At 57.9% G+C, this 27813-nt stretch overlaps 1 protein-coding gene across 10 annotated transcripts in view; it reads right to left on the bottom strand.

The window, feature by feature from the left end:
- Positions 1-1339: 1339 nt before the first annotated feature.
- CLIP2 (CAP-Gly domain containing linker protein 2) overlaps positions 1340-27813 on the bottom strand; it is a 73704-nt gene continuing 47230 nt past the window's right edge. For 4 of the 10 annotated variants that reach the window (XM_027611678.2, XM_027611680.2, XM_027611676.2 and 1 more), the window contains 13 exons: positions 27014-27227; positions 26066-26263; positions 25091-25194; positions 23526-23613; positions 17284-17388; positions 14732-15667; positions 12580-12637; positions 10073-10156; positions 8809-8965; positions 7560-7719; positions 5701-5886; positions 5305-5367; positions 4352-5078 (listed from right to left, as the gene is read on the bottom strand). In XM_027611678.2, coding sequence (XP_027467479.2) covers positions 5013-5078; positions 5305-5367; positions 5701-5886; positions 7560-7719; positions 8809-8965; positions 10073-10156; positions 12580-12637; positions 14732-15667; positions 17284-17388; positions 23526-23613; positions 25091-25194; positions 26066-26263; positions 27014-27227 — 2419 coding nt within the window. In that variant the 3' untranslated portion in view covers positions 4352-5012. Of the gene's footprint in view, positions 3314-4351; positions 5079-5304; positions 5368-5700; positions 5887-7559; positions 7720-8808; positions 8966-10072; positions 10157-12579; positions 12638-14731; positions 15668-17283; positions 17389-23525; positions 23614-25090; positions 25195-26065; positions 26264-27013; positions 27228-27813 lie in introns of those variants that run through there. The other 6 variants (XM_035722308.1, XM_035722307.1, XM_027611681.2 and 3 more) reach the window with 6 other exon arrangements.

The following is a 27813-nucleotide window of genomic DNA, read 5'->3' on the forward strand; positions in this document are numbered from 1 at the left end:
CCAACACCCTCCTCTTCCCAGCGGCTAACGTGGGGCCACACCGACTGCTGGCTTGCTGGGGTGGGGTCGGGGGGGGGTTCGCTCTTTTCTGACCACAGTGTACAGTTCCCACTGAAGGCTACACGGGTCAAAGAAACGCTTTCCCCCGGGGTCAGGGTGATGCATTTTGCACCCTCGGTCTCCACCTTATAAGAAGGGGACTGGGCCTCGGGGACAATGAAAAGAAACCAGAAATCACAGTGCTGTTTGATAAGTCCGGAGAGGAAAGAATCTTGTTTGCAGAAGCTCTTTGAATTTCAAAATGCTGGGCTGGTAAGGTCGGTTCTGGAAAGGACAGAGGCCATGAACATTCAAGGCAGCTGAAGCCCGGAGACCAGGGTGCTGTTGAGCTCTATCTCAGAACCGTCTTGTGGTGGATACTGCTGATTGCTTGCCATTTGTCCCCACCCCCAGCCCCATTCTGCAGTCCGTCCATCTGGGCTGGGTGTGCCCAGGGGCTGGCCTCGAACCTGCAACAGCCTGGGCTCCAGGTTGGGTTCAGCCTCGGGGAGGGGCAGCCGGAGGAGGGCAGGAGAGAGCCGGGAGCATCATCTTCCAGCTCCTTCCCGCTTGGGGTGGGGTCCTCTGGACAGCTCCAGTTCCAGACACAGCTCCTTTGCTTTGCCCCTTTGGGGGGTCCCTGGTTCCCACAGAGTCCCCCGTGGCGTCTCTTAGCTCTGGCCACACCCGTGCACACGGCCCCTTCCTTAAACTCTTCACCCATGGACGGTCCCCACTGCCTCCTTCTCTGCTGACGCAGTGCCTGGGAGCCAGCACGAAGCTTCCAGACGCGTTCAGCTGTTAACCTCGAGAGCCTCGTTCGGTCTCCCAGGGCAGCAACGTCAAGTGCATAAGTCTGTAAAATGACCGCAGAGCTCGCAAACCCTTACTGTTCATTTGATCTCTAGAAAGCTGGCTGCAGGAGATAGAATTCTAAGTGTTCTCGCCGAACTCACTGAACTTGTTAGTTATCCTGCACATCAGGGAGATTTTTCATTTTCTTCTTGTGGGGCCCCTCCTCCTTCTAACAGAGTCAAGTCCAAACCCCCAGCCCTCTCTGGTGGTCTTACCCGGCCTGCCCCCTGCTGCCCTGTCTCTGGTCCTTGGCCGGTCCCTGCTGGGTTCCTGCTCCTCGGACAAGGCAAGGTCCCGGTCTCCTGGGTCTCTTAAGGCCAGGCCCTCTGAGGCCCTCATCAGCCATTCACAACTGAGTAGGAATTAGCTGGCAGCGAACAGGACTGAGCCCCACTCCCGGCACGCCCCGGGGGGCTCGCAGAGAAACGCAGACAACAAGGGTCCTGGACGTCAGTCACAAGCTTTATTGTCTCGAGCACGGACTCGCCACACTTCAACAATTCCACTTTGGGGAGGACAAGGGGGCGGGAGGGCTTGGGGACGGGGCACGGCTGAGCCCACACTGGGCAGGCGGAGCCGCTCACAGGCAGATGGCTTCTTACCACCTGCCAGCAACCCTGGGGGCTCAGCCCCTCCTGGTGTGGGCCTTTGGCTGTTAGTAGACTAATCAGTGCCTCCTGTAGGTGGGGCGAGCTGCCGGATTTTGCTGGAAAGAGTAGTATTTAACTCTGGGTTAGGCCACTAAAGCATTGCTTCTAGACTGTTGTTAATAAAACCGCATGCGAGAGCTACCAGAAGCCAATGGGGAAGTGGGGGGGGCCGATGGGACGAACTGGCTTCCCCCCACGGGCTGCCTTTGGGCAAGGATGGAGGCCCCCCGGGGTTGCTCCCAGGGTGCAGACTGCATACCCGTCCTGGTGTGCTTCGGGAATGCCTCGATGGGGCATCCGGTTTCTTCCTTGACCTCCTGCGAGGGGAGGGCCCCAGAGTGAAACTCTCCCTGACACAGGGGAGGTGGAGGCAGGCCCTCTGTGGGGACACTGAGGCACAAGGCAGTAACCTATGGGCCCTCCAGCCGTAGAGATTTATCTCCCGGCTTTTCCCACCACCCACAGGCCTGGAGTAACACCGCGGGGCTCTCGGAACAGAGGGGAGAGGTGGTTAGATCTTTTCTCCAACGTCCCTTGGGCTCTTTTCTTGGCTGCAGGGGACAGGGCTTCCAGGGCTCTGGGCAGGTGCCTGGTAAGCAAGGGGGCTGTTGGTACAAGTGCCTTCTGATGAATGTGCCTGGCACGCATGTCCTTGAACACTTAGCCACGCGTACCTGGGCGTATATGTGCACAGCTGGGCTGCAGGAACGCGTGCAGTGAGTGTGTGAGGGCACGGCACCGCCAGGCCGGGGGCTCGGTCCCAAGACCCGAGCTTGGGCGTCTTCTGGCTGCCAATGCCCCGCCCACATGGCCGCGCATGCGTGCAGGACCCCTCTGTGCGCACGCCAAAGCCGGAGCGTGTCTAGGACAGAGCCTGCCTGGGTGTGTCTGCAGGTGAGAGGCCCAGTTTGGGAACAGCTAGTCCGCCCCGGGCACACCACCTGACTGACCAGTCAGAACATGCCTAGAGCCCTGGGTCTGGGCTCCCCAGCAGCCCCCCTGCCCGAGCTCCAAGCCAGGTGTGGTGGGGAGGGCATGAGGGGAGGGGCTTCCAAACTTTCCTAATACTGGGGCTCCTGGCCTTGGTGGCAACCCTCTGGCCAGCAGCTTGGAGCTCCGTGTATGAGTTGGGTGTTGGGGGGTGGGAGAGAGAAGGACCTTGTCCCCCCCCAAAACACCCTGAACCTGGGCCTCGCTGGGCAGAGGGGCTGAGGGAGGCTTGTACTACTGTCTGTGTGAACAAGAAGCCTGGGGGCTGCAGAAAAGGGGGTCCCCACCTGGCTCCCGAGGACTGGGCTGGCCTCCTCTGACCCTTCCCCGGGACAATGGCTCTCTGGGGTCTCGGGGGGAACCCGGGAGAAGGAGGAGAAGAAAGGGAGGGCAGAGACATGCCCGGGGTGCCAAAATGGTCCTCAGGGCAGCTCCTTCTGGGGAGGGGGGGCCTGGCCAGATCACCTCGGCCTCCCCAAAACAAGCTCCAGAAACTGCCGGGGGGTCCAGGGTGTCCAGGCCGAAGGTCCCGGGGGCCAGGCCAGGACTGTACCGTTCTCTGTGGAAGGCCGTGCTTGAGGAAGCCTCCTGGTCCGGCGGGGGGGGTCGGGGGTAGGGGATTGTCCGAGGCAGTGGGCACGTTATTCTTTCAAACACTGTTCTTGTCTCCAAAGTGACAGTCCTGGCCCCTGCCTGGAGGGGGCGCCGCCGGGGCAGGCTGCAGGGGTTCCGGTGTGGACCGGGCCGCTCCGCGGTGTTCCTCGGGGTCAGTGCTTCTCCTGGAGAGAGCAAGGGCTTGATCAGCAGGTGTCTCCAGGAGGGGTGGGGGGGGGGTCAGATAGGAAAGGGAGTGGGGTGGGCTGTGCACCTGGGCCAGGTAGCAGGGACAGCATAGGCAAAGGTCCTGGGGCAGAAGAGCCTCTCTTCTGTGTTTGGGGCTTGAGGAGACAGGAGGCGGGATGGGCGCAGTTGAGGGGGAAGAGGCGAGAGTAGATGGGTTTTACAAAGAGCGGTGGGCGCTGTGTGGAGGCACTGAAAATGAGCTGAGACTCCGGGCCTCAGTTTTCATGTCTGTAAACTGGGACAGCCCCATGTGCCTTGCGGGACTGTTGGAGGGACAAGGCCACATGAAGGATGGACATGACCCATCTCCCCTGTTGGCAGGCCCGGTGCAGGGTCCCCCCCGCCCCACCCCTCCCGGCCCCATCGTTCTCTCTGCCCCTCCCCCACAGGCCTGACCCCTGGCAGATTCTGTGGCCAAGGTTCTCCCGTCTCTGGGTGAGCACAGTGGCTGGGGGGCGGGGCTCCATGGTCCAAGATGGAAGGAGGAAAGTTCCTTCCCCTGCTCTAGCCTCGCACCTGCAAGGTCCCACAGCCAGCCAGGGACAGAGCCGTGCTAGGCTTCTCCCTCCTCATCACCCGGCACCTGGGACTCAAGCGGGTGTCTGTCACACTTCGGGGAATGCCTGCAGTTAACTGTGCAGTGGGGCACGTTAAAACATAAGAGCCAAGGGGAGCCTGGGTGGTGCAGTCAGTTAAGCCTCTGACTTGATTTTGGCTCAGGTCATGATCTCAGGGTCGTGAGATCGAGTCCCACATCGTGCTCCATGCTGGGCATAGAGAGACACAGCGACAGAGGGAACACAAGCAGGGGGAGGGGGAGAGGGAGAAGCAGCCTTCCCGCGGAGCAGGGAGCCCGATGCGGGGCTCAATCCCAGGACCCTGGGATCACAACCCGAGCCGAAGGCAGACGCTCAACGACTGAGCCACCCAGGCGCCCCTGCAAACCCCCACGTCTAAACAAACAAACAAACAAAAAACAACCAAAACCTCCCACACACATAACAGTCAAGCAAAGACATGACAATCATGGGAGTCATGAGTGCCCCTCAGGCCTGTGAGGTTCTAGGAAACCAGTTCTACACTCTCAATTTTATAAATTATAGAATTTTCAGAGACCATTTAAGGACAAGAAAAGATGTTTATTTTTAAAAATATTCAGAGAAGGGGCGCCTGGGTGGCTCAGTCAGTTGAGCATCTGACTCTTCATCTCAGCTCAGGTCTTGATCTCAGGGTCCTGGGATCGAGTCCCTCCCCCATACCCAACCTGGGGCTCGAACTCACAACCGCGAGATCACGAGTTATGCGCTTTTCCGACTGAGCCAGCTGGGCGCCCCACGGGGTTGTTTTAAACACCGAGATCACCAAGAAAAAGCACGAAAATGGGACAAACACGGCACCAAAAAGACAGTGGAAAGGATGCTTATTGACTAAGAGCTGGAACCAGGTGGGTGACTCGAATTTTTCTCCACTCGGCACCTGTCCGTGAATGACATAAAAGGGCCGTGAGTATTGACTTTGGGGTCACAAGTTTTATCAAGCAGGTAGGTTTGCAAATAAGGAATCTGCGAATAATGAGAATTCTGTACACGTACTCACACACACAGGAAAGTTCAAGAAGGGTATCACTTAAAAGTGTCAACGCAGGTCATCTCTAAGAGTATCTTCTATTTTGGTTTTTTTTTTTTTTCTCCCAAAAGTTTCCTAGTAGGCATGTAGAGCTTTTATTATGAAAGTTTTTGGGAAAGAGAAACAAGGTGACAAGAGCCGATGAGGGCTGAATGGAGGGTGACCACCCCGACTGGAGGGCCTCTGGCACAAGGCACCTTTGTAATTTGGGTGGCTTTTCGGGGTTTCTTTTTCTCCTGAGAAGTGTGGGAGGGCCGTGGGTGTGGCAGGGAGGTCCCCCGGGGGCCAGAGCGTCCCTTACCTCTTGTTTGTGGCCCTTGTCTTGCTGATGGATGCCGTTTGCAGAACTGGAATTGCTGATGGCCTGTTAAAGAGTCCCGGGGAAGGGGCTGAGTGAGGGTCACCAGGAGGCAGTTCCTGGCGCGACCACTAGAGGCCGCCAGAGGCTCTTCAAAAGCGGGGTTGGCGGCGGGGAGCGTGGTCCCAGGACCGCAGGAGATGGAGGCTGTCAGGGCAAGGCTGCATCCCCAGCTTAGTCTGAGCTCCGGAGGATCAAGCCACGTGCCCCCTTGGGCTGGGACTCCCAGGCGCCAGGGCTGAATCTCTCACCCGTTCCGACCAAGGATCCCAGGACTGGGCCATGCTTCCCGAGGACAGCGAGTGTCCCCGGTCAGCCCAGCGCTGGTCCACAGCTCACCTGGGACTTGTCGGGGCAGCTCCTCATGGCCTCCATGAGCTTCTCCACCTGCTGAGCCTGGTCCAGCGCGTCCCGTAGCGCGTCTTCTGTGCTCATCAGCTGGTGCTGCAGCCGCTGGAGCTCGGGCGCCGAGGACGGGTCAATGAGGGAGTAGCGCCTCTGGTCCGACAGGGACTTCTCTTTGTCCTGGACGCAGCAGGGGAGAGGAAGAGCATACGCGTGAGCGTGTCTGCACGCGTATGTACGCGTGTGCGCGTGTGCGCTGGCGGAGGGCGGTCTCTGCTCCCGGCCCGCCTCGTCCCTGGGTCAGGCCGTCCTCCCCGACTCCGGGGTCCCCACGGAAGTATCTGGGAAGATCCCCTGCCCTGAATTCCGAGGCTGACAGACGCTCCGCATTCTCCCAAGTCCTGAGATCCAGAACCCCCTCCCTTCTTTCCTTCTTGTGGCCCTCACTCCCCCTCCAGTCTTTATGTGGGTCCCTTCTCTTCACCCCCAGACCCACAGCTCCATCACCTCTTACCCTGCAGCCCATCTGAATTCCTCCTCGGAACCCTCCTCCCCTCCCCAATAAGACATGTGTCACTTTCAGCTTCCAAGCCTTCCGCAGCTGTCCCCTGCCCCGACCGTGGCACCTGGAGATGCACCTGCCAGCCTCCTTGCTCCCGCACAAACCTACTCTGCACCACCCCTGGGCCGGGGGCTTCCAGATCCTTCTGCTCTGCTCTCATCCTCCACCCAAACCTCTCTCCCTGCCGGGACTTTCTAACCACCAAGCCCTTCCCTAGCTCTCCTGTGGCTCTGGGGACAGCGCAGGGGGCCACGGGAGAGGCTACCCTGGGCAAATTTCCCAAACAAACTCAACCAGCCTGTGCCCCGTGAAGATGAGCCAGAACAGGACTGCCCCCCCTCCACGAGGCTCCGGGAAAGCCTCAGAGAATCAAAACTTTGAAGTCCCCACAGGCCCCAAGGTCTTGTCTTCTCCCGAGTTATGCTCAGACCCAGAGCCATGAGGACAGCAAAGGGCCCTGGAATCCGGCCTGCTGGCTGGGCCTGCCAGGACTGGAAGGGTGTGCAGCAAGTGACCCCCCTGGCCCCTTGACCTCGCCGGCCCCCCAGCTGCGGGCGGGTCCTGTCCCCCTCCCTCCTGCCCATGAGGCCTCCCTTCCATCTCCTCCAGTGGCTGAACCCACACAGCCGAGTGGGAGGGCAGTGAGGGGCTTCGGAGCAGCTTCCCATGGCAACAGGCCTGTCTTCCCAGAACCTGTCTTGTCCAAACCCTGGGACTGAGTGGGCCCCATAGCTGGCCAACAGGCTTGTCCTGAATGCTGACCATAGGGGGACGGGTGGGGACAATTCTGTCTTGTGTTCCCAGCATGGCCTGGCTACTCCAACCCCCGTATCTGGGGTCTCAGCTCAGGCAGGCTCCTGTTCCTAATGGGGGAGTCTCAGCTCCCAGAAGCTCGGGGTTAGAAAGAACTCTGATAGGTCCCATCTCCTTCCTGAGACGGATATGTGAATCCCCGCTGCAAAACCCTAAGGAAGGAGCTGGTTTCTGGATGACTACCTCCCTGGATGGGGAGCTCACCACCCTGCAGGACCCCATCCCTCTGGACAGCTCAGGGTCTTTGGAAGTCTTTCTTTGCACTCTGTCACCCAGACTGCCACACGGCCAGCCAAGATGTCTACAAAGGGGTCGCCCATGGCCCCTCCACCAGCTATGTCACTGACCCTGCCCACGATTCTAGGGCCTCTTGAACCCTCCCTGTGACTTGGCTGTCTCTGGGGTGGCTCCAGGAGGTCGCCAGCCTCCGCCCACCCTGGCATTCCCCCCATCCCCAGGCTACCCCTTGCCCACGCACCAGCCCGGTCAGCTTTTCTCGAAGGCCCCGGATATCATCTTTGAGTTTCTGCTCCTTGATCCGCCACTCAGCCTTGTGGACCTCGCGGCTCAGGTCCCTCTCAGGCCCCGGTGAGTGGCGATTGGCCTCCAGCAGCAACACTCGAAGTTCGTTCAGGCTCCTGGCAGGGGGTTGGTGGGGGCAGAGAAAAGCTAGTCAGCCCTGGCCCTCTCCCACATTCCAGAGATTTGCCAGACGTGTACGGGCCTAAGGGGGGCACTGGCTATGAAGACAGCACCCGTGCCAGGAGGGGCCGCAGTGGAAACGTGGGGCATGAAACCATTCGGTGACAGCCCTAGAGGGGCCAGGATTTGGGGAATGATCAAGAGGACTGGGCCTTTTCTAGAATGTTCTTTAAGTTTTAAAAAAGAACAGAACATCTGTTTAATGAAAAATTAAATAAAACAAAACATTCATCCAAGAGAGCTCCTGTGGCAAGACATCCTATTTTTTAAAGACTTTTATTTTTAAGTAACCTCCACACCCAATGCGGGGCTTGAATCTACGACCCTGAGATCAAGAGTCGCAAGCTCTCCCGACTGAGCCAGCCAGGCGCCACTACAGGGCATATTAATAATAGTCTGGAAAGGATATTAAAATACTCCTCTCTTTTCCAACTACGTATCTACATAAGGCCAGATTTTCGTAATATACTTCAAAACAACACCTGCGAAGACTGAATGCAGAGAAGATGCGAGCATCCTGCTGTCTTCTATTAAGCCCGAGGTTCAAGAAATTTGCAAAAATGTAATACAATGCCACTCTTTTCATGCAACAGTTTTTGTTCTGGAAAATGGTTACTTTTTATCAAAAGCGTGTTATTTATGTGAGATGCAACTGGCTTGTTACAATTTTTAAGTGGATTAAGAAAGATTTTTACATTTCTGTTTTAATTGATAATACGGTAAATATGGAATAAATAAACAAAAGTTCTCTGGGAATCCTCCATCACTGTTGAGAGTTTAAAGGGATCCCTGAGACCAAGAAGTTTGAGAACCACTAGTCTTGCCTATAAGCTCTGCTTGGAGATCTGTGTTGAGAAGGGTTCTGAGGCTCCATCTGAGCGGAGTGTGGTGATCTTGGTGATGCCAGGCACTTGTCTCACCCGCCCCACCCCTGCCTTGCCTCCAGGGCGGACTGGCTAATGTCAGGTGGAGCAGGGTCAGGGTCAGGGCCAGGCGGGTCGGCCACACTGCCCGATCTGACTCACCGCTCCTTCCGGAGCAGCTCCTGGCTAATGAGGACCAGCTGGCCTGAGGCGTCATGGGTCTTTCGGGACACGGCTTCCAGCTCTGCCTCCAAGCGCCGCTTCTCCTTCTGGAGGGCGTCCACCTTCTTCTCTCCCGTCTTGCACTTTGTCTCCAGTGCTGAGGGTCAGCCGGCAGGGAAAGCAGAGAGAGAGGATCAGGCTCTCCGTGGGAATCTGTCCCCGCTAGGGGGTAGCCAAGGCCCGGGCAGGGAGCCGGTTTTCTCGGGGGACCATGGTGACACACCCCACTGACCGGGTCTCTCTCGTCCTGCAGAGCCAGGCAGCAAGGGGCCAAGGGAGCAGCTACACAGAGCAGGCCGCAACCCCAAGCACATCAACACAGGCCCTTTGGTGTGGGGGGGAAGCAGGCCACCCTTCCCAAGATGGGCCCCGGGCGTCGACACTGTGTCCTGGGCAAGGGAAAGCTAAATCTGCACCTTAGCTTTGGAGAGGTTTGAGGTCAACTGCCTTTTGCGGGGACCAATGAGGCCACGTGAACATGATGGGAACCAGACAGAAGTGGGGGCAGACAAGAGGCAGGACCAGTTCCCAGGATCACCAACTCCAGACCCGTGCCTCCCCCCAGGCTCCCCCTCTGTGCTGTGTCCCTTGTGTCTTGCTCCCTGCTGTGGCCAGTGTCCTCCCTGCCCCCCAAGTCTGAAAGCCTGGTATTTCATCTAGAAAGGAGCCGGGGGCACACGCACTCTATCTGTGTGACCTATGAAAAAGTTAAGGCGAGAGATGGGGCGCCTGGGTGGCTCAGCCGGTTAGGTGTCTGCCTTCGGCTCAGGTCGTGATCCCGGGGTCCTGGGATCGAGTCCTGCATTGGGCTCCCTGCTCCACGGGGAGCCTGCTTTTCCTTCTCCCTCTGCGGCTCCCCCCTGCTTGTGCTCTCTCTCTCTCAAATAAATAAATAAAAATATTTAAAAAGAAGTCAAGATGAGAGAGAAAGATGATGGAACTTCAGAACACAGAGAACATGTCATTGGCTCTGGGGGAAGAAGGCAGCTGGGGTCGTCGATCATCTTACGGAAGATGTGCGGGCCACACTCTCCCACTCTCCGATGCTGAGGTGGAAGTCCGTGCAGGTGGACTGGCCCACGTCACCTTCTCGAGGTAGAGTGGGAGAGAGCACCCGGACCCAGGAGCCAACCCAGTCCATGCCCCACTGGCTCGAGGCCCCCGTGAAAGCCCCCCGCATCTGCCCTGCGGGAGGGAGACTTACCACTTACTTGGGCCCTGAGCATCTCGGTCTGGGACATTAAGGCTGTCACTTCTTTGTCCCTCTTGTTCAGCTTGTCCTGCAGGCCTAGGGGAAAATGGAGAAACAAGGGGCCATAATGTTCCAGGAGCAGTGGGTGAGGGCATGGCCCTCCTGCAGGAACCCCAAAACGAGGCCACACTGGCCTCCAGGGTCCAAATCCTGCCCCACACCACTGGGTGACCCACTCTGAAGAAGAGACTCCAACACCACGTGGTCTCGGGCCATTTAACTCTTGGAGTCTCAGTTTCCCTAAGTGAAAAATGGGGATGGTAATGGTGCCCGTGTCACATAGCTGTGTGTGTTCGAGAGCCTCAGAACAGTCCTAAAAAGGATAATCTACGGAAAGTGCTAGAAGCACATTCAGTTTCCGTAAGTTACCTCGTAAACGTACACGATACCCATAAAAATACCAACAAGATTTTCGCTCTTACGGAACTACCTTAGCTGATTCTAAAATCACTTGGAAAATAAGCAAGACTAGCCAAGAGAGTCTGGCAAATTCTTCTTCAGTGAGTTAAACACAGAATATACGGGCACACCCCCGAGAACTGCAACAGGGACTCGAAATGTGCCTCCTCGTGCATGTTTATAGGAACACCACTCACAGTAGCCAAAAGGTGGAAACAGAGCAGATATCCATCAACAGGTGAAGAAAGAATAAAATGCGGGCATGTGATGGACTACTACTTGGCCGTAAACAGGAACAGAGGAGTGACACACGCTATGTGAGCAAACCTTGCATATAGTATGCTAAGTAAAAGAGGCCAGACGTGAAAGGCCACCTATGGTATGATGCCATTTGACTTGAGTGGCCCAAATGGGCAAATCCATAGACAGAATGCAGACCAGTGCTTGTCAGCGGCTGTGGGGGAGGGGAGCCGGCCGGGGGAGGGACTGACAATGGGCATGGGGTTTCCTTCTGGGGAGATGAACATGTTCTGGAACTACATAGAGGTCGTGGTGGCAGAACACGGTGAACATACTAAATGCCCCCCCCAATTATTCACTTTATAACAGTTGATTTTATGTTAATGTTGCATCAATTAAAAAAAAAAGAAGAGTCAAAAGAATTTTGAAAACGCAGAGCAGGAAGAACTAGTCCTGCAGTGATTAAAATATAAATAAAGCTTAGGGGCACCTGGTGGCTCAGTCGGTTAAGCGTCTGCCTTCGGCTCAGGTCATGATCCTGGGGTCCTGGGATCGAGCCCCGCATGGGGCTCCCTGCTCAGCCCCTCTGCCCTTCCCCCTCCTTGTGCTCTCTTTCTCTCTCTCAATGAGTAAAAAAAAATTTTTTTAAGATTTTATTTATTTATTTGACAGAGAGAAAGCGAGAGCACAAGCAAGGGGAGTGGTAGGCAGAGGGGGAAGCAGACGTCCCAGCGAGCAGGGAGAGCCTGATGGGGGACTCGATCCCAGGACCCTGGGATCATGACCTGAGCGGAAGGCAGACGCTCAACCTACTGAGCCACCCAGGAGCCCCTCAGTGAATAAAATCTTTTTTAAAAAATAAAAATCTACATGGCAGGGGTGCCTGGGTAGCTCAGTCGGTTAAGTGTCTGACTTGATTTTCAGCTCAGGTCATGATCTCCGGGTCGTGAGACTGAGCCCTGCGTCAGGCTCCCTGCTGAGCGCAGAGTCTGCTTGTCCCTTTCCCTTCCCCTCTGCCCTTCCACTCGCTCTCGTTCTCTCTAAAATAAATAAATAAAATCTTTAAAAGAAATCTGCATGGCACACACAACCATAAGAAAACTCAAAAGACAAACCACAAATGGGGAAGACAATGTCTGAAATGTCCTATATAAAGAGTTTCTAAAAATCAACAAAAAGATCAACAACCTACTAGGAAAAAAATGAGCAAAAGATGCAAGTAGAACACTGGACATGAAGAAAGAGAGAGGCAAGTTAAAGTTACACCACATAACACCTTTCACTGCTGAGATTGGCAAAGATCACAAAGTGTGATGAAATATTTTGCTGGTGAGGCTTGTGGGGAAACATACTTTCAACCACAGCTGGTGGGAGTTAAAGTTGTTTGAGCCCCAAAAAGGAGAAGGTAATTTACTGAGGCAGTGTTTGTAACAGACAAAGGCTGGAAACAACCCACAATCCATTGGTAGGAAACTGGCTAAACACACGACAGGAGCTCCACATAAAGGATTATTCTGCATGTGGAAGAGAATGTACTGATAAGGAACAGACTGGAACAGTCTCCAAGAGGCGTGGCTGTGCTACCCAGGTGTTTGTGCATAAACATCTCTGGAAAGGAACCCTAAGTCGGCCAACACGGTGCCTTTAGGGAGGGAATGCAGGCAACAGGGCACCCTTTGCCAGACGCTGCCCTTTGACCCACTGGAAGTTTATACCTACTTAAAAAATAAAGCCAAACAAGTGACAAGGGGCTTAGCCCAATGTCCAGCACCTCATAAACCCGAAAGCCCAGGGTCCCGCCCGGCCCCGCGGCCACTCACCCTCTATAGTCTCCTTCATCCTGACCTTCTCCCCTGAAATGTCGTTGGACTCAATCATCTGAAAGAAGAGCGGTAAGGGGGACGCTCGGCCCCTGCCCCTGCCCCCCGCCCCCCGCCCCAGCCTGCCAAGCCAGCACCCCTCACCCCCATATAGGCTGGCTCTCAGGGACTCGATACGGGGGCAAGGAGCACAGATGTTCTCCATCCTGCCCCCCTGACAACAGAGGACCCCCCCCTCCCCGCTTCCTGCTCCCAGTGTCTCTGAAGGCTGTTTGGGCAGCTACCCCAAGAACGCCTCCCACCACTTCCTTTGTTGAAAACGTCTATTATATTAAACAGATGTCTCTTGCCCTGGGACGCCCACAGAGATTAGTCCTGGAAATCTGTTTCCATCATCATCCAGAGGCAAAATCTCCACCTTGGTTTCTCATCCATAAAACAAGCAACGGCTGCCATAGGGCAGCTCCCGGAGCGACTTCAAGAAATGCTACTTCCTCTCCCTCCAAGACTTCTTTTTAATAATAAACCCAGAAGCCAAAGAAAAAAAGATCAATTAAGAAAAAAAAACTCTGGATGGCAAACATCAGTAGGCTCCCCACGGCTCCTTGGAAAGTGTCCAGCCTCCTGCCCAAGCTGGCTGTCCTCTGGGCCTGCAGTTCGCCAGTCTAACACTGTGGGGCAGCACAGAGCTGGACAGGTAGTCACCTCCATCAACCCACCCCTCATACTTCTGTTCATACATCCCAAGCCCCCTTTTTAAGTCTCAGCCAGTTGCCCCTGCACTTAAACCTCTGCATCCGGGAGTCATATGGGTCCAGACCGAGGCTCCATGTGTGTGGAAATTGAGAGACGGGCCTTCCTGAGGTCACTGCCCACTCCTTGGCCTAAGGTCTGTGATTGAGGGGAAGGGGGGCATCCTATGGAACCAGAGCAGTCCAAAGCCTCCTCTGCTAAGGGACTCCCCATGCTCTGAGCAGCCAAGCAGCCTGCGTGCACGCAAGCGACTCTGGGGGCTGTTCCTTTCCCCTCTGCCCAGGATCCCGGGAAAGCCCTTGCTAAAAACGGTCCCTCCCTCGGAGAAGGGGGCAGAAAAGCTGCCACAGTGGGATGGAAGGGGGGGACACCGGCAGAGCTCCTTCTACAAAAAAGGCACCTGTCCTTGAAACTCCTGAACACTGACTGCTAGAAGTTATTCTAGTATAAATGCTCAAGGGGAATTGGGACGCCCAGGAAGGCCCAGGGCCTGTATAAAGGCAATGATCATGCTGCTTGCTGTCCTTCTTCTAGAATTTGACTCATGTCATCCTGGGCGCCCTCAGTCGGCCCTCCAGCAGTGGAGCTGGGCTGGACCTCTCCCGCTGGTGGGCAGGAAACCCTGGGAGAGTTTCTGCCTCAGTCTTGCTTTGCTCATCTGTGAGACAGAGCCAACACTGACCTTGCAAGGGTTAAGGTAAGAAAAGGCAACGTAGGCCCCGGCACAAGGGTGTGGTGGTCAGAGCTACTCCAAAGGCCCTTCCTGGCTGGCGTGGACACAGCCCACACCACCCGGGGCCTGGGCCTCCCCAGTGTGCTGAGCTGAAGAAAGCCGAGCTAGATGTTTGGAGGACTTCTAGATTTGGACCAGAACTGATGCTGTAGCAGCAGACGCTCTAGAACTATGCCCCTCCAGCCTCCCAGCGCCCACTCGGGGGACCCCCCAACTCTGGCCGTTGGGCTGTTGCTCAGTCTCAGCAGGACTGGCAAAAGGGGGCTGCCCTCAGGTCACCTAGGTTGGTGCTTGTGTTGGAGATGTGGAACGCCCCCCTGCCCCCGGCCCCGGGGACAGGCAGGCCTTGCAGCTCCTGGTGCTGGCGCCCTGGGGAGGTCCAGGAGCCTGCACAGTGGGACACGTCTGGGAGAAGCAGGGGCCTGGGGATTGGGCGGAAGCCTGTGCCCTGTGCTGAGGGACGCATCTCTCCAGGCCTGGGCTGTGGGGGCCCAGCTAGGTCAGCTCTGACCACCTTGGGTCCCCACGGCCACCCTGCCCTACCGATGGAGGGATGAGGGGGGCCCTCTGTTCTTGCATGGGCCTGGCTGGAAAGAAGGGGTCAGCCGACACTGGGGAGCCCGTCCCCACCCCACCCCACCCCCGGCAGGAGAGGTGGCCGCCTACGTTGCCGTGCTGGGACAAACACAGGGACTCAACGGCCTGCAGTCTGTTTTCGGCCACCAGAAGCCTCTCCCGCAGCCTCTCGGCCTCCTGCTTGCTCTGGGCTTCCGACCGCTGCAGCAGCTCGTGGTCCAGCATCTTCTTCTCAGCCAGGGAGATCTGCTCCTTGAGGAACTCGATGGCCTGTGCTTGGCCCCGATACTCCACGTCCAGCTTCTCCAGCTCGTGCACCCGCAGCTCGGCGTCGCGGCGCTGGTCCTGGGCCTCCTGCAGCTGTAGCCGGAGCTGGCCAGCCTGCACCTCTAGCTGGGCTCGCCAGTGCTGCCGCAGCCCCGCCAGCTCCTCCTGGGCTTCCTGCAGCTTCTGCCGCAGCCCCTCCTTCTCCTTGACGTGCATGGCGGTCTCGATGTCGTGCTTGGCCCGCAGGTTGCCCAGCTCCAGCTGGTGCTCCATCTTGATGCCCTCCATCACGGCCTTCAGCTCCCCAATCTCCTTCTGCTGGGCACCCGGGCCCGAGTTCAGGGTGGCCTTGAGGTCCTCCAGGGACTTCTGGTGGTCCGAGGCCAGCGAGTCCAGCTTGGACTTCCAGTTGTCCATGAGCCCCATGTTCTCGCTGGTGGCCTGCTGGACCTTGGCCTTGAGGTCTACCACCTCCTGCGCGTACTTCTCGTTGGCCGCCCGGAGCTTCTCCACCTCCGCCTGGTAGGCCCGCAGCGCCTTCTCGTACTTGTCCCGCAGCGCGCCGCTCTCCCTCTGGCGCTCCTTGCTGGCCGTCAGCAGCCGCTCCCGCAGCCGCAGGGTCTCGGCGGCCTCGGGGTGCTCGGCGGGCGGGGGGCCCGAGTGCAGCAGGCACTGCTGCAACTCCTCGATCTCGCCCCGCCGAAGGTGCAGTTCCTCCTCCAGCTGCAGCACACGCGACTTCTCGGCCACCGTGGTCAGCTACCGGGGAGAGAGGGCGACGCGGGTCAGCGGGCCGGTGTGACGGCAGGGGGCCGCGGCTGGGGGTGCAGGGGGGGCGGTTCGCGGAAGGGAAGGGCGCCCACCCCACCCGGGTGCCTCCTGTCCTCGGCCGCCCCGCCCGCCACAGCCTCCCGAGACGCTCCCCTGGCTTGTAGCCCAGTGACGCAGGGACTCGACGGTCCCTGTGGCCCTGTGTGGCTTGGGACAAATCGGTGGTTAAAAGAAACCACCTGTTTGAGGGCCTGGCTTTCTTTAGGAGGGGAATTTTGCATTATCTGGCTCGGGGAGGGGCCCCAGCCGCAATGGGTCGATTCACTAGAAGGGCTGTCTGGAGAAAGGTCTGGTTTAATGCCGAAGGCAGAACAAAATTAATGCTCCCAGACCCGCCTCCTGATGGATAACTGAGATCAGAGGCTCCATCCTCTGAAAACCCACCTGGATCACGACAATCACGGCTGTATTTGGAAACAATACAAGTTTTAAATCTTTTCCTAACTTAAAAAAAAAAAAAAAATTTGTTTCTGAAGGTGACCTTAGTTCCCTAAGTCTGTTTTTGTCTTTATAATCAGGTTGAACCCCAGATCAAGGTGCCTCACAGCGGAGGGCTCCCGCCTGTCACCCCTGACCGGGTCGGTTTCTGCAAGCAGCATCCGTGCACACGCGTGCATCCCGCACGAGCACACACAGTTCACCCAACAACGGCCAGTGTGTGCAGAGGGACCCCTGTGGGTCTCCAGACACGCACACACATGCACACGCTCGCTCGTGTGCTGAGGCCGACCTGCAGAAACGGACCGTGGCTCGCCCCAGCCCCCACCTTGCTCAGATGGTATGAACCAAGCACCGCGAGCCCGCTGTTGAGCTCCATGGTCAGAACTGCAGCTGGGCTGGGCGGGCCAGGTGCGGGGATGTGTGCACCTGCACGGGGGGGCCGGCCCCGGGGCAGGCGTGGGGGGCACGGAGGGGCCAGCCGGGCCCAGAACCGGGCCCTGGGACTTGGTGGGACTTCATCCCCAGCAGAGCTTTCTCTGATCTATTGTAGCTCGACAGCCCCACCCCTGGGTCTGACACAGAGTCTCATGCCCTAGGGACACCCCCATAGCCCCCAAAGGCCCAGGTCCTCAGGCTAGCCCCTCCCGCCACCAGAATGAAGACCCCCTAGGCTAGAGAAGCCTGGATCTGCGGTACCCCCGACCTCCTGCCTTCCTCAGCCTCCCCAGCCTGGGGAGAAGGGAGGCGTGGATGGGTTGTCACCGCACCTGCCCATATATATAAGGGGCAGACCGTTCCCAAGAGGCCCCCCATTTCTGAACGTGACAAAGCCTTGTGTTGGCAGTGCATGGGGAGGGAGGGAGGGGAGGGCCTCGCAGGACCTTCCCAGCCAGTGGGACCATGAGCTGGGGTGCACAGTCCCGAAGACCCCCTCCTCGCCAACAAGCGTCACGTGGCAGTGGAGTGGAAGCGTCCCTAAACCTCGACTTCCCTCCTAGAAGGGGCGCAAAAAAGGCGAAACACAACGAGGATAGCAGCCAAAGACAGAGAAAATAATAAAACAGAGAAGCCGAAGGAGGCGCCGGCAGCCGAGGCGGCGTTACCCTGTTGTCCGCTAATTCTCGGAGCAGCCGCTCGGCCTGCGCCTTCTCCAGTAGCAGGCTCTGCTCCAGCTCCCCGATGCGTGCGTGCTCCAGCTGCGTCTGGGTCTGGTCCACCCGGGGCGGGTGGGGAGGCAGGCCAGGGGAGAGGAGTGCGGGGAAGAGGAAGCCAGAGGGAGAGACAGAGAGAGAGACAGAGAGAGAGAGACAGAGAGAGAGAGAGACGGCGTCAACTTCCGTAACAAGACAGGAGAGCAGGTCAAGGACAGGAGGTGGCTCGGGGACAGAGGAGGTCTGGGGAGGTGGGCTGGGCTGGGCCCTCCAGCGGCCCCCCCCACCGGGTCCCCATCTGGATTTGTTTAAAGGCAGAGGAGGGGGTGCAGCAATCCTGCCCCCCAAGCCACCCCACCCTGGAGAGGGTGGTAACAGGGCACCGGGCTCCCTCCTGTCACCCCTTGCGGCTCTGGGGAGGGGCCCCCGCCTACTCCTGCTTCCCATTGGGCTGTTGCTCATTTTCAGCACAGGATCCTGCATACTGCAGGCCCCGGGACGGACGGCTCAGTAAAGGAACCCGGGACTCCCAGGCCCCCAGGCCTGAGCTGAAGGTGCAGGAACCAACTGAATGGGAAGGTTTAAAAGATATCTCTACCCCATCGTGATTCTGCCGGGCTGGCCTCCCGGTGGAGGCCAGGCTCGGCCTCCCACTGCCCTGCCCTGAGCCCGGCGTGTCGGTGCCCATCGCTCAGGGCCCCCGCAGAGGATGCCTGGTCTCCCCAAAGCACAAGAACACTTTTGTTCTAGCTTCCCACGCTAACAAAGCCCGACGTTCTTGGGGCATCCAGCCTGGCATTTGGGTTTCTCGTAACAGATCTGCAAGGGTGGCAGGGGCCAAGGCTGCTGGCTCCAGGACACCCGGGGCAATCTGGACACCAAGTTCATCGTGGGGAGAAGCCAGGGGGTCCTCCTCAGCCTTCAGCCTCTAGGAGAAGCAAGTTCCTGAAGGAACAACTAAAAACGTTCTCTGTCTCGCTCTCTCAAGAGGGCAGCACGCCACAGTGCTAACAAGCAACCAGGCTCAGGCTCTTCCAGGAAATTACAGGCTGACAATGGTGTCTCGATGTCAGCCCCTGGTTGGCGGGGGCAGGGGGGGAGCTCGGCCCAGGACCCACGCTAGGTGGAGCATGATTATAAATGATTACTGGTGGCTCCACGGATAAGAAAAAGCCCCCAGCCTCACAATTCCAAGTTTCATTTGGTATTCCCAAAAGGACTCCCCCTGTCACCACCCCGTATCAGCCCCTTTCCAAACTTTTAGCCTCCTGGTCTGTAGGTTGCGGTCTCCGTGGGGGCATGGGGGAATCCAGCAGACTTGCTTCAAGTGCTTGCTTAATTAAGATAAATTCAACCACAGGAACGTGGGGGGATGGAAAACAGCCTCTAAGGCGACATTTTAGGTGGGGTGGATGATCAGACCTTCCATCCGCTCCAGGGACACTGGAGTGTGCAGGATCCTGTGCCGAAATGAGCAACAGCCCGATGGGGATGTGAGGAGTGGGGCCACCACGTTCCTGCTTCTCGCTCTCAAGATCCCCGGAGTTGACGTTCATCAACCCACGCCCACGGTCAAGGTGCTGTAGGCAGTGTAAGGGTGGATGCAACTTTTGTCTCGTGCGCTAACTTTACAACCCAACCCCCGCATAGAGTGTCTCGGCAGTCTCCCCATCTCCATGAGGGGGGCAGCCACAGACTTCCAGCAGCAACATGGATCATCGAAGGAGGCTCCCAAAGCGGGGGACCCCCACTTCCCTGCCGCAGCTCAAATCCGGGAGCTCGGCCAAGCCTTGCCTACGCCCCGCGCCTTGCTGCTCAGCCTCTCCCCGCAGACACTGTGTCCACATCCCGGGGAAGAGCAGAGCCACTGCCTTGGGATACCCCTTGGGTAACTGAGGGCTGGAATTGCTATGTGGGGGAGGAGATTCCCCACCTGCACTAGGGGCTCCTGGACGTCAGACGCGCGCGTCACTGCTCTTGGCCTCTCTTTAGTCCTCACAGCACACAGACCAACAGAGAGCTGATTCTGAGGTCACCCCCTGTGACCACGGGTGCTCCCATGCAAGTGATCAAGTGACCCAACGGGTGCTATTTAATTAACAAAATCGTAACACGTAAGCCCTGGATGATTGATTAATCAACAACAACCAAATCCCAATAAGGTCGAGCCCCCACTCGGATGGGAGAGGCACACACATTTTCACGGTGCAACGTGACAAACGTTCGTTCGAGAACCAGAAAACCTGTCTCCAGCCTGTGACCTGGGATTCCCACTCCGGGAGAAGTACCTTCCCCGTGCTCCTGCCCTGTTTCTGGCAGTGGGGACATAAAGGTGGATGAGGCAGACAGGGTCCCCGCCCCCCAGGGGTGTACATTGCGGGGAGGGATGCAAACAACAGAGGATTTCAGGTTGTGGTTGGAGCTGGGAACAGGGCTCAGGTGAAGGGCTCAGGAGATGGATGTAATATCAAAGAGGCAGAGGTGGCCTCTCTGAGAAAGACTGCGGAACGTGAGGCCCAAAGGAGAAGCAGGACTCAGCACACGGAGAAGTTCAGAGGCAGACAGAGCTTGGGGCGTCCAGGAACGTGGGTGCACAGGGCCGGGTCCCCAGGGGCTCCTCTGGAAGAGCGTACCTTTACCTGGGGCCATGGTGCCAGATGTGTGAGCAGGGAAGTGGCAGGGGCTGGTTTGCCTTTTTAAGAGATTTGGTCGGCGGTTTGCTTTACAGTAACACGGAGAGGGGGCTGTGGGGTGGGGGAGAGGTCGGAACAAGATCGGCTATGAGCTGATAATCCCTAAAGCCCGCTGATGGGCCAATGATGCGGGTTCATCATACCTTCTTCTCTACTTATGTGTAGGCTCAAAATTCCCCAGTGTTAAAAATCCCAAAGCTGTATTTTTAAGGGTTATCTGGCTTCAGTGTGGAGAATGGGTAGCGGAAGAATGCGGGAGGTGCCAAGTAGGGGCCGGCGTGGTTGTCCGAGGCAAGGTGCTGGGGCCTGGCCCAGGAAGGTGGCTATGGGGAGGAAAAGAATTTTGGAGGCAAGGTCAAGGTCAGGAGAATTTCTGATGGAGGGATGAGGGACAGATTCAAGATGAGTCAGCTAAGCAACCATCTGTGGGGTTGTGGGGCCAACTGCTGAGATGGGGGGGTCGGGAACAAATGGAGAGATCTGTTTTGCCCATGTTCCATTTAGGAGGCTGTACTGGGTAAACGGTGTCCCCCAAAACGTCACCTTCACCTGGAGCCTCCGAACGGGACTTTGTTTTGGAAGAGGGATCTCTGCACATGTGATTAGTTAAGATGAAGTCACACTGGATTAAGGTGGACCCCAACCCCAATGACTGGTGTCCTTATTCGAAGGCCAAGTCAGGGACACTGGAACATGCAGAGACAAAGGCCATGTGGCGACAGAGCCGGTGACTCAGTTACAAGCCGGGGGATGCCAAGGGTTGCCAGGAGCCTTACCGGAGCTGGGAGGGAGGCATGGAACAGGTTCTCCCTCAAGCCTCCAAAGGAAGCAAGCATGCCCATCCCTTGATTTCAGATGTCTGGCTTCCAGAACACCGAGAGAATAAGTTTGCATTGTTTTAAACCACCGAATCGTGGTGATTTGTTACGGTAGCCCCTGGAAACTGCTACAGACCCCCGTCACTCCCTCTCCCTGGGGGAGATGTCCAGTAGGCACGCCAGTGTGGCTCTCGGGGGGCGGGGGGGAGACCAAGGGAATCATGAGCTCACAGAGGACACTGAATGACACAGACTGGAAGCTCTCGACAGCGTAGATCGAGGGGCAAAGGGGCCCTGAGACAGGCCGACATTTAGAGATCAGGAAAGAGGCTACGAGGCTGGAACCGGGCAGTGAGTCCAGGAGGAAGACAAGCAGAGAGATGGGGTGACAGCTGGCGGGAGACCAGGAGCTCACAAGAATGCTGTGGGTTTTATTTTTGACTCTCGAGACAGGTGGGTGTGAGCGGAACTTTGGGACCATTTGTGTTCTGGTCGTCATGAATATGGTCACAGGAAAAACAGCAGCAAGAGAACCCCAGCGCCCCTTGACTGACTGTCACTGTCTGTCACAGTCTCTCGCAGCCTCTCCCAGCTGGGGCTGAAGGAGCCGGGATGGACACCTGATCCAAAACCAGCCAGCTCCTTGGCTCGCCTGGGACCAATCAGATTCTCTCCAGAGGACAGAGGCTCGGGCTGAGGGGAGGTGGGTGCCGGAGCCTAGGCCCCCGAGGCCAGGAGGCTGGTGGGTGGGCGGGGCCGGAGGTGGGCGGGCAGGGCCAGGAGAGGGGTGGGGGGCCGGTGGTGGTTGGGGGGCCAGGAGAAGGGAGCAAATGTGCCAAGAGCCCAGGAGACACAATGAGAGAGAGAAAGAGAAAGTCAGACAGACGTGCAGACTGACCATGAGTCAAGAGCAGAGGGAAGCCCCTGAGCAGAGAATGAATGGGGGTGGATTCTGTGGCTATTTCTTGCCTTGGGTCCTTCAACTGCCAGTGACAGTTCCCTATAGACTTTCAATAAACCCCGTTGAGTGAAGTGCGCAGGAGGGGTCTCTGTCCCTTGCAAGCACAGGTGCTTTTTCCAGAAGCCCACCCCAACTCCTGCAAGAGGGCAGCCGCCCAGCAGGAAAGCCAGCCACAGGCAACCACATGACCTGTCCCTTTGGCTAAGAGGGAAACGTACAAGAGAACGTCCTAATAATGCTGGGCTGGGGCTCCTGCACTGGGGTTGTACCCCGACATCCATCCTTAAAGCTCAGGTGAAAAAATCTCCCAGATGGCACACGTCCCTCCCCTAGCCGGGGTCATCCAGAGACAGAACAACCCCAGGCACACTTCTGCTGGGCAACGAAGACATGGGCTCTTGAGGCAGCTCCTTCACAAAATCAGAAACCAGAATATCAAATTTGAGCTCAGAAATGATCTAGTGCAGGGGCGCCTGGCTTGCTCACAGTCAGTGGAGCATGAGACTCTTGATCTCGGGGTTGTGAGTTTGAGCTCCGTGCTAGGCACAGAGATTCCTTAAAAATAAAATCTTAAAAAAAAAAAAAAAAAAATCTAGTGCAGTAATCCCCAAAGTATGGTCCCTAGACCGGCATCCACCTGGGAACGTGCTAGAAATGCAAATTCTCAGGTCCCACCCAGACCTACCGAACAGCCACTCTGAGACTGGCCCGAGCACCGTGTCTGAACACGCCCTCTAGGTGATGAATTCTCAAGTCTGAGAATACCGGCCTAGTTCAACCTCCTCGTTTTGCAGATTGAGCAAAGAGGCCTGCGGAAGGAAGGGACTGCCCAGGGCCAGTTGGGCCCAGGCCAGCGTGTAGAGGACTGAACGCACTGTTCCCTGCCCCATCTGATAGCTCCAGGAGTCCTCATCCCTTGTCACCTCCCAGGGAGCTCGGAGGACCACGGCAGCGAGGCATTCCTGCCCACCCAACGGTGGCCTCATGAGCCCTGAGGTCTCTGCATGATATGGTGAGGAAGGCTGGGGGTGGCAGGGGGCCTTCACTAACTGATGGGAGCACCCCCCGTCCGTCAGCTCAGGGAGGGTGGGGGTGGAGCGGAGAGTGGAAGGTTCACCTCTGCCCAGACCACCTGTCCAGGTGTTGTAACTCGGAGGCGCCCTAAGTAGTCCTCCTCATGGGCTGAGCTCAGGAGCCAGAAGTCCTGGGTCCTGGTCCCAGGGGCTGCTGCCTCGCTCCATGACTGGGTGAGTCCCTTTGACTTTCTGAGGCTGTTTTGCCATCTACAAGCTCTGAGACTCAATGGCAAGCTACTTCCAGCCAAAATGTTACCTGGAATCCAAGACAAATGAAGGACCCAGGGGACACCTTCAGTGCTATTGTCCACCAAAGAAGGGACAGGGGAGTCCAGCCACTATGTCCTAGGGCTACCCTTGGTCCACCCCACCTGGCTGCCAAACAAAAGGAAGCATGGCCCCCCTGGGGCTCCCGGAGCTGAGCCATCCCCCCTCCCACTTTGACGCCCTCTGAGTCTCTCATGACCTGCCCCTCCCCATTCTCCCAGAGGCCTCTTCCGGATTTCTCCCTTGAAATGTCCCCAACCCCCTCCCAGGGAGGCCAGAGATGCTGCCTGGTCCTCAGGACCATGTGCCCTGCAAGGTCTGGGTGCAGGGATAGGGGCCGGGCGGGGAGCGGGGGGAGGGGGGGTCCTCCGACCATTACCTCCAGGTCTCCCTTGGTGATGGACTCCTCCTCCACTCGGAACTGCAAGTCCTCCACCTTCCTGCAGGGGGAGAGGGGGCTGAGCCGCCTGGGCTCAGAGCCGTGGGCCTCACCCCAGGCTCAGACCTCGCAGAAGGCACCAATGGTCCCAGAGTCCTGGCTGATGCGGGCAGAGCCTCCTGGAAACCTCTAGCCCTCCCAACTGCCGGCCCCGTGCTCTACTCTGAGACCACCGGCTTCTCTAAAACGGGGGCGTGTCAGGCAACATCCTTCCTCCCTAGGGTGGCTGTGGGACGGGGCAGCAGGACGGACTGTCCTGCTTCTGCATGAACAGTCCGCAAGGAGGGAGGGAGGGAGGGAGCATGGGCTTCTTCCCCTGCTGACCTCACTCTTGTCCCCTCCCCGCAAAATCGGGGCACTAGAGTCCTGGGGCTGCTGCCCGATGAGGGTCCCCACTGCCCTGCTGTAGGCGTCGGAAGCTACCCTCGGGGAGACAGTCACCCACCCACATGCCAAGACAGCACAGGGGAGGCACGGGCACATAACTGCTCACGGAGCTGCCCTTCCCGGGGCCTCCTGCCAGCTCCCGGCATGCAGATGGGGAGACGGGGGCCCCGGGAAGGGCAACAGACCTGCCCAAGGCCACCCAGCAAGCCCAGGGGCCCGCACCCAGGCCCCTCATGAACACAACCCCCAAGACATCTTCAAGTTTTTTGTTGACTGTCACCATGGGAACCAGATGTGTGGGCCCCGAAAACTGTCTCAGGCAGATATAAATAAGCCCTTTCTCCTCAAGTCAGACGGTAACAACAGCCTGTGGTTCACAGGCCTCAGCTGAAAGCCCCGAAACAGCCCCGATGCAGGGGCTGAGGATTGGGGGGCTGCCTGAGGCATGGGGGAGGGGAGGGAGCCCCAGAAATCTGGGTGTCAGCCAGGGGACAGGGAGAGGCCCTGGGGCAAGAGAAGCCCTGTCCCCTGTCGGCTTGTCCCGCTAGGTGACCCCAGGACCAAGTCAGGCCAGAGGCCCCACACAGAGGGAACCACAGTCCCCACTGGCGCTGTGGCAGGACAGAAAGAACCGGTGTCATCACCAACAGCCTGGCGGCCTCAGGCAAATCCCCGCCCACTCTGAGCCTCCGTTTCTTCATCTGTGACATGGGGGCAATAACCGCCTCCCGAGCTCATGGTAAGATTGAGAGAGACAACGCAGGGAAGCCCTTAGCCTGGGGCTGACTCCTAGAAGCAAGGTTCTAGGAGCTGCTTCGGAGCTGCTTCTCTGAGCCTCGAGGTCCTGACCCAGCCAAGCTGGGAGCTCTGTGGAGGTAGCCGGCATGAGAGGGGGGGCCCCCACCCTGTGTGTTCCCCTCAGGATGCGCTGCACGGGCCGGTAGGGCAGGTGCAGCAAGCCCACCCCCCCCCCACCATTCAGGAAGGAGAACAGTGGACAGTTGTGGTGACGCCTCAAGCCTGCAGGGATGGGGATCATCACCCCACTTTGCAGGTGAGGGGCAGGCCCGCAGAGCTCAGATGTCCCCCAGGCCCAGGGCAGGGGTGGTGGCCCATACCTCCTCTCCTCCTCCAGCTGGTTGGACAGGTCTACCTTCTCCTTCCGCACGCTCTCCACCAGCAGCCGGGCCCGCTGCAGCTTCTCCTCAGCTTCTGTAACATACTGGGCCCCGAGCAAGGGCCAGCGCAGCGTCAGCCTCCTCCTGGGCCCAGGGTCCAGGTGGGGGAGGGCTGCGAGAGAGGCAGAGGGGTGCAAGGAGCTGGGCCTGCCACTCGGGCCACCCCCACTGGTGGGGCACAGACCATGGGCCTCGCGGTGAGGGAGGAGGGCCCGGCCGAGCGCCAGGAATGGCAGAGGCCAGCCTCACCCAGTGGGAACCCCAGGTCCACCTGTCCCCAGTACCCAGCACCCCGGTGCCTGCCATGTCCCTCAACCCCTAAGAACCTAAGACCCGCTGTCCTGGGAAGGCCTCTGTCCCAGCACACACGGGAGCCTGGCTTAATCATCCCAGCACTTGAGGGCAGGCTGAGCCAGGCTCCCAGTGGGGATGGGGACCCAGGAAGGATCTGTCACGTAGGAGACAGACATCTCCAGCAGAGAAGAGAAGGCAAGTGATAGGAGCAGACCCAAGTTGACGGGTGAGGGCTCCCTGCCCCGAAACCCAACACACAGATCTACTTGAAAGCACAATCTGAAACGTGGACGGGTGTAGACCAAAAAATGTGTACATGAGTATATTTAGACAACATGAGTAATTGGAAATAACTTGAACCACCACAGGGGACTGGCCACGTCGGTAAGGACACAGCCCATGATAGATGGCCACGCAGCCTCGGAAACAGGGAAGAATTTTCCATGACCTAGAAAATGCTCCCACTCTAGTTAAGTAGGAAAAAGCACAAGATAGCCAGGCTCCAGATCCACTAGGAGGAGGGCGGGGGTGGGGGGCGGTTAGGATTCTCTGTGTGAGGGTGGCCTACAAGGCTGACCCTCTGGGCACCCTCCCCGCCCCCTGCCCCGCCGGCCCAGCCACCTGCTCGTGCTGCGCCTTGAGCAGGGCGATTTCCTTCTCCACTTCACAGATGTGGCTTGTGGCCTTGGCCACCTCGGCCCGCTCCAGGTCCCGCTCAGCCAGTAGCTGCTCAATGTGCTGCTGCTTTTCCTTTAACGCCTCTTGCAAGGCAGTCGTCCCTGATATCTTGCGGGCGTAGCGCGAGGAGGTCTCCGTGAGCTGCAGGAAGGCGCGGGTGTGAGCGGGACTCAGGGATCTGGAGCACCATCCAGACAGCAGCTCGAGCGCCTCACCTCCCAGGGCCCTGCTCCTCCTGGCCAGTGCCCTAGACACTCTACGTAAGGGGGATGTTCGAGATCCATGGAACTCCCGGCCCCCGACAGTCACAGCACCCGGGCTCTGCCTCATGGTGGACTCCCCTCACCTGGGCCGCTTTCTCTGCACACATCCTACATTCTCAACCTAGCCTCAGCTTGCACAGAAGGCCCTGTGCCCAGAAGGGCAGCCTTGCCTTCTCCCTTCACCCAGGGTGCCTCTGGCAACCTTGAACCCCCTGCCCTGCACCTGCCCCCCACCCATATTACCTGTCCTGTATCTGCATGACCCTCCTTAACTCCCAGGAAAGCGGTTAGGGTTAGGGCTACTGACAAATCGGTAACATAAAAATAATAAATGTAAATGGATCAATCTTTCCTATTAAAAGATATCAACTTTCTCTTTTTTTTTTTCTTTTTTAAATAAGCTCTATGCTCAGTGTGGGGCTTGAACTCACGACCCTGAGATCAAGAGTCGCATACTCCACTGACTGAGCCAGCTAGGGGTCCCTAAGCTTTCACCTTTGTTCAAAAACCCCATGGAGAGATACCTGGAACCAGAGCAAGTCAGGGGAGACTGGGACACCTGGATCCTTCCGTCCCTAGCCCCCCCACACCCACACACCAGGGTACCCCTCCCCGGCTCCACCCTCACCAGTCCGCTGCGGCTGGGCCGGCCCCCCACGGAGGAGGCCACGGAGCTGACGGAGCTGATAGAGGAACTGCTGGGGCTGTGGGTCAGTGCCGAGACACCCATGGCCATGCGCTTGGTCTTCTTGGCCTTGGCCGGGCTGGTGGACGGGAAGCCGATGCGGATTACCTTGTGGATGGGCGCGAAGAGACCAAACTTGGGTGGGCACTGGAAGTACCTGGGGGAGGCAGGAGAGACCCACACTGCCGTCACGGTCCATGGCCCAGAGCCGCCTCTAGCCTCCCCTAGCCTCCCCCCAGCAGAGAGGCTTGTCCTTGGGGGTCCCAAAACCCTAACCCCACGACCAATAGTTGGGACTCCCAGAAAGAGAAGACAGGGGAATAGGGCCTGAGATTCTCTGCAGCCATAAGTAGCCATTGGACATATTTAGGAGGGGTCAGGGGTTATAACACTTACCCAGTACCCACTCTGCACCGGTCCCTTTATGTGAGTGCTCATTTCTATCCCCCAGCCACTCTACTCTTATCCACATTTCACAGATGAGATTTAGGCTCAGAGAGGTTAAGGAAGTTGCCTGAAGTCACACAGGAGGCTAAATGGCAATGCCAGGACTGGACCCCCCAGTCTGCTGGGCTTCGCTCCCACACACCATTCAGAGCCCCCCCCCCAGCACTATCTGCAGCCTCCACTCTCACGACTGCCCCTGGGCCACCCCAGACCCAAGGAACCCCACTGACCCCTGCCCATGGAGCTCCCAGCATGGAGCAACCAAAGCCTGAAGGAGACGCCTTGGAGGTGGGGGC

The sequence above is a fragment of the Zalophus californianus genome, chromosome 10 (genome assembly GCF_009762305.2).
Source record: "Zalophus californianus isolate mZalCal1 chromosome 10, mZalCal1.pri.v2, whole genome shotgun sequence".
In the NCBI taxonomy this organism is placed as follows: Eukaryota; Metazoa; Chordata; class Mammalia; order Carnivora; family Otariidae; genus Zalophus; species Zalophus californianus.